At 38.9% G+C, this 12,454-nt stretch overlaps 1 protein-coding gene and 1 long non-coding RNA gene across 3 annotated transcripts in view; one reads left to right on the top strand and one right to left on the bottom strand.

Moving 5' to 3' along the window:
* Window positions 1-818: 818 nt before the first annotated feature.
* On the bottom strand, window positions 819-4,688 carry LOC123458755. Of its 2 annotated transcripts, none has more exons than XR_006635772.1 (3): window positions 4,573-4,688; window positions 3,437-3,503; window positions 819-945 (listed from the first exon to the last, which is right to left on the bottom strand). It is a non-coding gene; the product is annotated as an uncharacterized LOC123458755 (long non-coding RNA). The 2 variants fall into 2 exon arrangements; XR_006635773.1 differs by lacking the exon at window positions 4,573-4,688 and adding an exon at window positions 3,624-3,733.
* A 250-nt stretch (window positions 4,689-4,938) lies between these two features.
* The window catches only part of Zfpm2 (zinc finger protein, FOG family member 2), a 471,310-nt gene continuing 463,794 nt past the window's right edge, over window positions 4,939-12,454 (top strand). Inside the window, exon 1 of the mRNA XM_004672646.2 lies at window positions 4,939-5,044. Within this exon, the coding sequence (XP_004672703.1) occupies window positions 5,005-5,044 (40 nt within the window). The 5' untranslated portion in view covers window positions 4,939-5,004. The remainder of the gene's footprint in view (window positions 5,045-12,454) is intronic.

Below are 12,454 nucleotides of genomic sequence, written 5' to 3' on the forward strand. Positions count from 1 at the left end.
CCTCCCAGGGAGACTATCAGAGGAACAATGTATACTATCTAGCCAATGACTGCAGAAAGACACAGACAACATGGGATGCTTGGATTGGTTAGTTGCTTGGACAGGACACACTTGAATCACATGATTAAATAATAAGGAAAATGAGCTCTTTTAAACCTCTTCTGACCCTGTTACCAAAACAGCATCCTAGGCAGATAATGCTAACAGAGGGACCTAAACTTGGGAGGAGGGTTACTCCTTTAATACTTATTTTATATTTGAAACTACATTTTAGTTATGCAGTCTTGTTTACAAATATTTCTGTTTTAGTTATAACTCAGAGTTCATCCTGTGATTGAATTATATTGCAGTAGTTATTTTCTTATAAAGGATGGGTACAAAGGCTAAAAATCTTAAGTCGTACACATTTTAGTTTTGTGTATTTCCTGAAATTTTTATAATAGAGAGCAACATTTCTTAACCCATATTGGTTCACAGATATTTTTCACATATTTTTGACAATATGATAAACTCACCAAATCCCTTTAGGACAGAATTTGTAGATACAAATTCCTTCTAGGAATCACAGCCCACCTAAAGTTCTAGAATTTTAAGTAAGCTGTCTGATATAGATTGGTTGAATCTCTTCAAAGTTCTCAGCTCTTTTTTCAAAAAAGCAGACAGTCTCATTATAAAACAGAAATGTCATTTATACCAATTTGTTGATTTTTATTTTTAAACTACTGTATTCAAAATTCCACAAATACTAAGCACTATTTTCATCAAGTATTCTTGTTAAATTCAGTGTCAAAGACTGAGAAATTATATTCAATTTCTGGTGAGAATATAATAACAAAATTAGGTGTTTCTGAAGCTTGTGGATATTATTTACCCTCATAATAAAGAAGGCAGCTTGCTGTCTAATATAATATGGCCTAGGAAGTTGCTTTATCATGTTCTTGACTCCTGGGAGGAAAAAAAAACACATATTAAAAACAAATCCAAGAATAAAACATACATGAATGCCATCTATTTATACCAAGAGTGCATTTCTGTATTGTGGAAATAGAGTAAGAATTTTGTAAAGAAATTTACTCTTTCTATTTTGTTCTCCCAATTAATATAACATTCAAGAATTAAATATATTTATGCTTGCAGGAAGCACTTTTGAGTTTCTCTGCCTTTCTATAGATAATACTAGAAACCATAATATATATGTGGAAATGCTAAACTGCTGTACTGGTGGATTGGCCAAGTAAAATAAGAGCACCCAATTAAATCTGACTGTCTCCTAAGCTGCAATTATTATGTTGGGTAAGTATGTACAAAGCAGTGCATGGAACAAGCTTACATTAAAGAATTATTGTTGTGAATTTAAAATCCGTATTTACTGGCACCTTTTATATTCATTTGAAAATATGGCAGCCTTATAAACTTGCAAATACTATCCTCTTAGTCATCTGTAAATAAACACTTGCTTTTGCATAGTAAATAGTTTTGATACTTGCATCTCATTTCATTGTCAAATTTATGCCTTCTAGTTAAAAATGACTATTTGAGGATATATACCATTCTTTTCTCATAGAATTTGTAATAAAATACATTAAGACTTTTTTCTTATAACCAATGTACATTAATATTCTGTTTTAATTCTCAACAACTTTATGAAGAGCACTAGAAAGGTGTATTTAAAAAAATCAGATTGAATTCAGATCATTTTTTAAGCATCTGATGTTATAGTAAATGTTGCATGGTTTCTGCTTTTATATTATGTAACATTCTATATGGAATTTCAAAAGATTTGTTTGTGAAAGCAGAAACTTTTCTAAACAAGCCAAAAATGAGCATTAAATTGGTGAGCCCAGAAAAATGAATAATTCATTTTTAAGTAAATAAGAAATTATTTTGTGAGGTTAGTTATACACTTGCACAGTTACAGTGAAATAGTAATTTGTGATGCACAGGGTATTAGTTGTGAGTTGTGGTTTTCAGTATCACAGACACATTTGTTGCTGTGGTTTTGCAATACTGTCCCCTGATGCTCTTCTCAATTGTGGTTTTCATAATCATTGTTTGATAGTCATGTAGCTGTGGTTTGAGCTGCTAGAGCCATTTGGACAGAGGTAAATGCTTATAGGAGATGCTGTCTTTTTATTAATGTTATAATAATAGCTCAACTAGAAAAAAATTGAACCTTAAGTATTGTTAATATTCTCATTAAAATGTTGAAAAAACTGATGTGATAGTATTCAATGTGTTTCACTCAACTGACTTGATTTAATACATTGTTACAAATTTAGATAAACTAATATACTATTTCTGATAAAATACTCTTATTATTTTATCATTGTTGCCTTATATTTCCTGACTTGCCCTTTTCAGCTTTAAACTGAATATTTAGCTCAGATTCATTTCTCTTTTGCTTTACATATTTAACCATTTCAAATGCCAAAAGAAACACTAACTGTTATGTTATTTTAATCCCAGAGGGCATTCCTTTTGGGTGACATAAAAAGTCAGCCAATTCTGTAATAGATCCTTGAAAACCATACTGTGCAATACATCCGTTTCTAAGATTCTGTGCACAGCAATTTACCTGTGATGAATTGAACATGAAGGAGGTACAAAACTGTAGTTCCCTTTTTGCTTGTGCATGCCACAACACAAGCACAAATAACCCTGCTTTGCATGGTACTTAGGATGTTAATTTGTTGGGTCTTGAGGGCAGGGACTTTGTCATTTAGTGCATTTTCCACTGCATAGGACCATGGACTGTGTTCTTATAACTTCCTATGATAATCGTGCTAATGGTAATGTAATAAAACTCCCAACTGGTCTTCAGCTTTGTATCTAAGGTTTGCTCAGCCATGTCTCTCATTAGGTAACACTTTACACCTTCTAGAAGATGTCCTGATTGGGCAGTAAATGATGGGCAGAGTGCCTCCTGCACACTGAACATCCCGCATTATGCTCCATCAGCCATGCTCTATGCTGACCCCCAGACCCTTTTAGAGTATCATTTTTTTTGGGGGGGGGGAAGGATACACATGGATAGTTGCCAACCAAACAAAGGGGCTGCAATTTCAGATCAGAGTGGACAAATTTCATACCATACTAAGGAAAAGTCAGTAGTGTCTGGGGAATGCATGTTAACTTCACTGCAGTTTATTAGTGAGTTACTAATTACATGAAGCAGCCAGTTTCACAGCCCCTTGACTAGAAGATTTTTCCAGACCACCTCTGGAGAGAATTATATTCAATACTCAGTGCATATAAAACTGTAAGAAAGTAAACTAAATTCCCACAGTTTAACTTTTTCACAATTAGACCTATGCCAATCATCGCAAAATTTGTTCTTTGCCTGGAGGTTTCTAAAATTATGCACATACAATAACTGAATAAGGAAGAAACAAAACTTTAGAAACTGACGAACTATGAAATAGTTACTGGGTCTTACCTGCTTGGAAAACTATATCATATGAAATCTTTCATGAGTCGCTCAGTTCTTCCCTGTGGCAGGAGACCTAAGAAAATGGAATGTGTAGGACAGGTTGGGACTGCAGAACTTCCAGAGACTTCCTCAAAAAGTTAGTGTTCTTATTAGAAACGAAGGTTTCCTTCCCATCTTATAGATAATCACCTACCCGACAGTCGTCCTTTTAGATGCGAGAAAAAATATGTGCCAGGCTTCAGTTCTGGAATTTTACTATTTGAAATGGCAATGCGAAATGAAGGGAGCGCTGTGAGGACAGGGCTCAGTGCCCTATCCCTGTGGGCCAAGGCGGCGGCTGGAGGGGGCGGGGGGGGGGGACGGTCTGTGTTCGCAGCGGTCTCCAGGGAACCCTGAAAGCAATGAAATGGTCTCTAGAGAGCCAGAGCAGATGAGAGGACTTAACGGCCCCCAAGACACACAGTTGGCATTTGCGATCAGCTGGCTTTTGCCGGGGACTTTGCCAGTGGCCTAACCTTCCTGCCAAGAAGCTGCAAGGGCGGGAGTGGGGTGTGGACTCGGGAAGGAGAGACCTAAGGAGAAGCACAAAGTTTATGGAGAGACTGAGATTTCTTTGTGCCCTTCTAGAATGGGTGAGGCAGAAGGAGGAGGAGAGTTAGGGTCCATCAGGGGGAGGCTGTTGGAAGAAGTTGCTAGAAGGGAAGGGGGAGGGGTGCCCTGGCAACTGCCCAGCGTTGACGCGGTGACAACTGCAAAAGGTGCCCCCCTCCCAAATCTCACGTCTGCCCTCTCAGCCCTGATTCCCCACCCCACACACCTTCAACGCCCCCTCCAACGCGATCCCCAGCACTCCAGCAACCGAAGGCCAGGGCCCGAGTTTGCATCCGGACTGGCTTTGGATGCAGCCAATCCTACTTTGGCTGCTGGCACAGTCTCCCCTCCCCACAGCCCCGGCGCGCCCCTCCCTCGCGCGCCTCGCCACCTCCCGCGGCAGAACGAGCGCGGCGCGGCCCGGAGCGGCGGCGGCTGCGGCGGCGGCGCCCGAGCATCTGCCCCGCACGCCGGGGACAGGAGAAGCGAGCGCGCGCCTCCTCCCGCGCCCTCCGCCCCTCTCGGCCCCGGTCCCCCGAGTGCTCTCTTACTCTGTCCTTCTCCTCCTCCTCTTCTGGTTTCCCTTCCTCTGTCTCTCTCTCTTTCTCTCTCTCTCATTCTTTCTCCCTGGCCGATCGCTCCTCGGTTCCTGTTCTTCCCCACCACCGCCACCCCATCGCCCTCCCCGTCGCCCCCTCCCCTCTTCACTGTCACACTCTCTCTACCGCCCCCCCACTCAGCACCCCCCAACCCCCGCCAACCTCGCTCGTTTTCTCATTCGCTTGCTCGTCTCCAAACGTGGATCCCCGGCTCCGGGACGAGCCCAGCGCCCGGATCCCGCGCGCCCGGAGCACCTGGAGTCCGGCGGGCGGGCGGCGGCCCTCGCCCGGCCAGCGGCGCCTGCGGCGGCGGCGGGAGTCCAGGGAGAGGCGGCGGACACCGCGGACACCGCGGAAGCCCCGACAGCGGCGGCCGTCGCCGAGATGTCCCGGCGAAAGCAGAGCAAACCCCGGCAGATCAAACGTAAGTTTGCGCGCAGGGGCCGGGACTTGGTGGGATCAGTTGCGTGGAGGGAGAGGGGCGCACGCTGCTGAGAGGGAGGGTGGGGGGAGGCTCGGGGACACTCGCTTCTCCTCCTCGGGATTTGGCAAACTTTTGCCTGAGTGGCCCGAGGGCCACAAGCCAGCCAGTCACAGACAGACAGGCAGACAGGCGCACGGCCAGCCAGGGCGCCCAGGCAAGGGTTGGCCTCTCCGGCTTGGTGCAACCTCCGAGCTCCCGGGTTTCTTTGGATCATTTTCCTCTTTTGGCACGTTGCAAGTCGCCGCTACTTTGTCGTCGAGCCGGACAGGGCAGTCCCCACCAGGGAGGTGCTTATTATTATTGCTGTCATTGTTGTTGTCGCGATAGATGGCCTGCCGCTCTTGGGAAGCACTCCTGGGAACCAGTGGGAACTTCTCCGTACAGCTGCTGGAGGCCTGGGGATGGGAGGGGGACTTCCCCAGGGCGGTGGAAAATATCAGTGTCTGGGACCCGATCCTGGGCGGTGCCACAGTCACACTAGCCCCGAAGTGAAACGAAAAGTAGGTGTAAAAGTTCGCGCCCCCGTCTCCGGGCCTCCCTGCGCCTCCGCCCTGCGGGCGCGTGGCTGGTGGCGGCGCATCTCACCCAGGGGTCCGCGAGGGTCCCGCGCGCGCGGCCGGGAAGGACTGCAGCGAGGGCTCCGGGCCGCGTCCGGCTCGGGCGGCGCGTGAGTCCCTCTGGGAGGGGCCGCAGTCCCTTCTCCGCGCTCAGGCTGCGAGTTCAAGGCAGCCCGCCTGCAGGAGAGAGCAGAACCGGTGCCCCCAGCCTCCAAAGGTCCCCGCGGGGTAAGAGACACCTGCCCCAAATCCATATACTCACAGAGATAGACCAAGTCAACTTTTCTTAGCTTGGGGAAATTTCCTGCAGTATGTTTTATAGGCCTGCGGTGTACCTTCATCGTTTTGGCCGAAAAGAAGAAGGAAAAGAAAAAAAAAATTACAAAATTTTTTGTTTATATATGTACTTATTTGCTAGCCTTGTGTTGTGTCTCTCTTCGTGTTGTTTTAAGAGTCTGGCAACTAGTTTAAATAAAATTAATTATCTTGTAATTTTAGAATAGAGGTTTAGTAACCCTCTCCTCTAGGTTATTAAACACATTCACCATACATGCAAACGTCAAAAATTGTACTTGTCATAGTTTCAAAATAAATACATCTTAACCAATCAACTTGTCCTTGAGAGAGGGGCAAGATTATATATATATATATATATATATATATATATGATGATTTCTTTCTGTCAGGGGTTACTTCTTTTTAGCCTTTAGTAAGTGGATTTCTTTCCCTGTCCTTCAGTTCCTGGTCTAGGTAACTTGTTTTGAAGCAAGGGAAGGACTTTAATTTTGAGGCTGCAAGCAGGTTTAATCCAGTAGCAAGATCATTCTTGAAGACTCACTGCTTTCTAGTGATCATCTTCTCTATGGTGGCTTCAACAAACTGCCTTCTACTTTTTAATACTTAATTCATCAATTCCTTCTGCTTACACATTGCATTTTATGACACAAAACTGTGCTTACTATAAGATATGATTATGAACATTGAATGCAAATGCTTTAGCTCATGCCTGTCTAGATTGTTAATAAATAATTAATATTAATTGATTGTATGGCACAAAGACCATCTGATTCTACTTGGGAATACTTTGTTATCTTCTCAATTAGCTACATTCATTTTTTTCTTTCTTTCTATGTCCACCTCATATAATTGAAGATTAAAGCATTGGAACTAATTGCTGGTGCTACTCCTGTGTTATAGGTCATAAAACATTTTACAGGCTTATTTGAATACTGTGATTTATTAACTATCAAAAATCCGTGAAAGTTCTCTCATTTGAAAGTGAACAAATAGATACGTTACACATGTACAAGTTTGTCTACAGTCATCATTGCCTGCTGATATATTTATACATACATAATTAATATACATGCACTTTGGTCTTTTATTGGATTCAGTTTGGGGTCACAATGATAATCTATGCAAATGTGGATGCCTTTTCTCCCCTCCACTGTGAAGGAAACTGCAAAAGTAAAGCTCTTTAAATTGTTAAATGAGAGCCAAGCAACCTCTTAGCTTTTGGGGAGGAGATATTTAAATATGGTTTGAGCCACTCTGAAGTCATTTTGGTTGCACTAAGTTAAAAGCTGACTCCTTTTGCCTCTTCAGGCAGAGGAGGCAGGCTTGCAGAGGACGAAGTTTCCCTGGATATTCAAAGTCATTACCATGTTCCCTCTATCCCTCCAATATTAGGTGTGAACAAGTCCACCGTTTTCTATTACAAACAACACATTTTTTTGGATGTTCCAGATGAAATATAAGTTTGGAAAAAATAAGAGATGATCTGTGAAACAAAAGCATTTCATACCCCTAAACAAAACCACACTTTAAAGTTGGAAATATCCTGGACTTGCAAAGAACCCCTTGGGACTGATGAAAAAAAATAAAATCACACCCAATTTCTGTCAACTAAGACAAGCAAAAAGTCAGCTTATACCAGAAACTCTGAAGACAGTCAATTTAAAGGACAAAAAGGTTGTTGGGCACAGTTTTTTTTTTTTCTCTTGCTGCATACAGTTCCCTGCTATCTAAAATTGTGATTTATGCAGTATTTTAATATTTTGCTTATTCTTTCCCCTTGGGTGCTCTCCGGGCAGCGATAAAAGGCGACGCTGAAAGAGCACCATTAATTTGCTATGATGACTGGCCAGATAAGAGGAGATAATGGGAAAGATAAGCGGAGAAGATATACCATCAGAAACCCGATTATTACCATTAAAATTCCAGCCCAGCAATCTGCAGAAGCCTGATAATTCCTTCTCCGTTTCCACCACTTTGGATGATAAGGCAAAAAATAGTCACTCAGTGCGCCTTGATTAGACCGCCTGGATTTCCTGATAATACAGTGATAAATTATGTATTTTGCCCCCATGTTTTGTCCCAAAATTCAGATTTTTTTTCCTATTCCAAGACTATATTTTCTGCCTTCCTCTCAGAAGCTTTCTCTCATAAGCTATTATTGTAATCCTGGTTTGATAAAAAGCTCTGATAGGACGGGAGGTGTTTGGTGTGGGAGCCATATCATGCTATCAGCCCATCTCCCCGCACAGCTGCTCGCTGTTGTTTTTAGCCTTATCACCTCCTGCCAATATGCCAATAAATTGCCCAGATTGTTCTCCATTCTGGGGCTGCACTGCGAAATTTATGACAGAAATGATGATTTTTTTTACCAATGCATCTCTTTATGATTAGTAAACGTGTTATGTGTACAGTTGGATTGTTATTTTCTTCTGCAAGCTGTTGTCTCTAGTAATGTGCTTACTGTCCTTCCTGTCCCCAACTTCAGTCATATTAAGAGGTTATGGGTTCAGGTAAAGGTGGACATCAGATGTGTTCAAATTTATTTTTCACTTTTCTCTTTGTAAATGACTGTCGTTATCTACTTCCTGGTAGCTAATGCAGAGATTGAAAAGAAGGGAAGGAAATTCAAATACTTGGCTGCACATAGGATTAAGAAAAGACACTGTTCTTAATAGCATTGTAATTGTTGCAAAACTTTTTGGATGGCTTGACCTTTGTCAATCCAGTGAGACACAAAAGATCAGCCCAGGCATGTCAGGTGTCCATTAATTTGTTGTGAAGTTGAAAGGCAGGCTGAATTAAAATACACAATATTTTCTTGAAAAGTGAAGCATTGATTGGGAATTAATAGATATGTTGAGTGTAAAATGTTTCATACTAGTAAGTGTTGCTAGTGATTATATAAAGATGCTTTTGCAGTAGTTGGAAACTGCTCATAGTGGCTAAGTTATCCCTTCCTTGTGTGAGAAGATCTACCAATTTCAGGCCATACTAGTTACCAACTTGCACATTGGTATTTTAATGTTCTTGCTATTTTTTAAAGAGTATGCAGTAGTAAAATCTTTATTTGTAAAATGATGATTGTTTTAAATGTAGAATGTTATATTTATTTGTAAATTTATTATTTGATATTTGTCATGGGAAAACTCTAGTTTTATAAATTTTAGAACCTTCAATTTATGTTATGTGAAGAAAAGAATATAGTTATTTTTCATTGTTCTACTGTTGGACATTTTTCAGTGTTTCTGCTTTAATGTTCAATTCATACTTTTTGGACTTCTTACCTTCTTATTATTTTAAAAAAGGTTTGGGGTAATGGTACTCACATTTGAAACACATCGGTCTTTCTTATACACAGGATATCTTGTTTTCCACCTGTCAAATATGCAGACAGGATGAGTTAAAAATAAATTAGTCATTTATTTAAAGTAATTTTAGACATAACTAAAGGCAATATTAAATATGATTTTTTCTATTTTGTTTATGATATTTCTCATGGTGAAAGTTTAACTTTATTTTTTGCTCAAATATTTTTGGGAAGTCTGGTTTTATAGCAGTCATAAAATATGGGGTTATGTATTCTGTATATTGGTAATTTTATCAGTAAAACAAAATGGTATTCATTGTAAGATAAATAAAAATCAATTTCTTTATCTTCACATTTGATATAATGTCAATGTATAGAATTTTCTGAAAAAATGTAATAACTAATACACTGATAACTGATGTTTAAACATGGTAATTACATTAATACTTATGTGAAAGAATTAAATAGAATATGAAGTAGCTTACACATTAAAGATAATTCTTCATGAAGTCAAAATTTTGAACTTCAATATAATCAACAGTATAAATACAAGTGAAACAGCATTTTGATTTCTGGCTGCTGGAAGAGTGTTTAGGTCTACATATTAGCAATACAACTTGTCCTTAATATACCAGCTTTTATATTTTACACTTTTAATAACTTTCCAAGAAGTGTATTCATAAAATGGAGGCTGAAGAACTATGGCACTTAATGTTATGCATTACAATATTTTCAAGTGAATGAAACAATTTGAATTGTATATATTGTAAGAAGAATATACTGTATATACTGTATATAATGTAACTACCTCTGTTCAGTGACATTGTTAGGATCTCTGAATTTTTGAAGACAGTCCCTGAAGAGATCAGTGCTTATTTTACACAGCAAAGATTATCAGTAAGTCTTTATAAATTAAAATTTTATTTCTTGAGCTTCTTAAGTATAGGGCTGTCCATAAGTTATATAGAGTTGTGCCATTAAGTCAACACTATACCTCATTATGCATTGCTCCTGATTTTAATGTTCCACCACTTTAAAATTTTATTATATGTTTAAGGATTAATGTAAAGACTTGTGCTTTGCTTTGCTTTGGTGTAATTGTGTGGGTAAATTAAAATATCCATCAATTATATCAACTGGCTAGCCAGTATCTATATCACTTTCTATATAGTGGTGTGCATTAAGTTCCCTTCATGTTACAGATAGCGTAGGTGTTCTTATTTATGAACCATACAAGGCCTTTCTCGTCCATGTTGTTTCTTCTGATTGAAGACTGAAAGAACTATTTTCTCTTTCTTCAAAAGATTTTAAAAAAAGGAACTACAACTTTTGACATTTGTCTGATTAGTTTTGCCACTTGGAAAAGTTTAAAAAGAAGAAAAGTGAGCCTGTACCGCCTATGAAAATGGGTCATTTGGAACTAGGTGTAATGATTTCTAGTGTCAATGATTTTTTGTGCTTCTGTACGACCAATGCAAACAATATGTTGTCACTTGTATTTTAATTATACTCATGTTTAAATATAAAATTGCTGCTCAAAAGGTAATAAATTAACAATTAAATTTTATTCATTTGCCCTTCTGTGATTTATTTTTACATTTCAAGTAAATACCGTTTTCAGATGAACTTTCTTTGAAAATAACTTAATGTGTACACAAGGTTTAAATGAAGTCATATTATTTAGCAGAGGCATTTTTTGTTATCATGTTAATTTGTGTGAAAAAATCTAAAATTGAGTGCACAGGAATGAGAAACATTTCCCAAAACTAGTTTCCTTTCTAAAATGCAATCTTTGTTCACTAAATAGTGAGTGAATATGTTAACTTTGGAGTCTGAGGCCCATTTTCTTCAATGATTTGTTACTTTCTTAGTTTTAAAAGACTAGTACCACAGTTTAGAGCACTACAGATGTTTGTCAGGCCCAGTCTAATTCAGCCCCACCACTATGTTGTTATCAGTTCATTCTCTCCCTAAATAAATAGCAGCAAAAGTCCGTTATTTCAGTAGCCAGAGACTGTTCCTAGCATAGATAAAGAAGTTAGTACACATCGCTCTGGAAGTTTACATATTTAAAAGCTGAAATGTAATTAAATTCATACACTCAGATATGGCAATTCTGGAAGATTTGGCATTCTGGAAAGAACTATCTCTTTAAAGGTATTAGCATAAAGATAGCACATTTGTTTATTATGCTTCCAAATCAGCTGCTAGTATCTCTGCCACAGGTAACAATTGACTTTTCAGGCTTCAAGTTAATAGCCTTGTCTCTTGCTTGTAGGGATCAATATTAGTATTAATTAATCACCATTATCGGCACTAGGATCTGGTTCTATTTGTTGTTACATCAGCAAAATATCAATATAGAAAGTGGACTCTCTGATCGTCATGGCAACTTCATCTCTTGGGTCAAAGAAAGTTTATCTTATCTGTGCATAGAGAGTGGCAAACTGTTTAGGGATCTAGTTTGAACTCTAAGAACATTGATTTAGTTTTTGTTTGTGAATAGAGGCTGAATTCCAATCACAAGGGATAGGAAAGATTTAAATATTAATGCCGAGAGGCTAGCCTGAGAGGATGTTCTACCATTACTGTCAGCCTGTCTTTCTGAGGTGACAGAAAGGTAGAGAATTGTCTAGTCAGGATTATTTAAAGCTTTAATAATTTGTACTTTTGACATACACTTTGAAAATGAGTGTTTGATGATTATTAAGTAGGATGCTCAAGATTACACAAGTTAAAATAAAAGGCAACTATTTCTTTTGTTTTTCATCTTTTCCTTTTGGGCTTTTAATATGAGGCTCTATGTAGCAAAAGTATCTTTGAAAAGAGTTTTGCCTAATGATGGCTGTAGAGATAATTTGTTCCATGTCTAAGAAATAGAATTTTGCTATAGATTTTTAAACTGAAGAAAGGGATTTATGTGAGAATATTTTCATATGAATATTCATGCTTAATAAGGAAAATCCTAAGTAATGAGCTGAAATGATTAAAAAAACTTAAAGTATTTGAAAAGATTATAGAGATTTATAAGTTTCTAAAGTCAAATAATAAAAGGAAAGCTATTTTGCTAATGGTCCTAAGTTATATTGATCAACTACAATGAGAAATTTTGGAAAAAATAGCTCAATATAAATTTATCTTTTTAGAAAAGTTTCTCTACAAAGCACACACTAGATTATGAGATGCTAA

Source organism: Jaculus jaculus, chromosome 2 (genome assembly GCF_020740685.1).
Source record: "Jaculus jaculus isolate mJacJac1 chromosome 2, mJacJac1.mat.Y.cur, whole genome shotgun sequence".
Classification (NCBI taxonomy): domain Eukaryota; kingdom Metazoa; phylum Chordata; class Mammalia; order Rodentia; family Dipodidae; genus Jaculus; species Jaculus jaculus.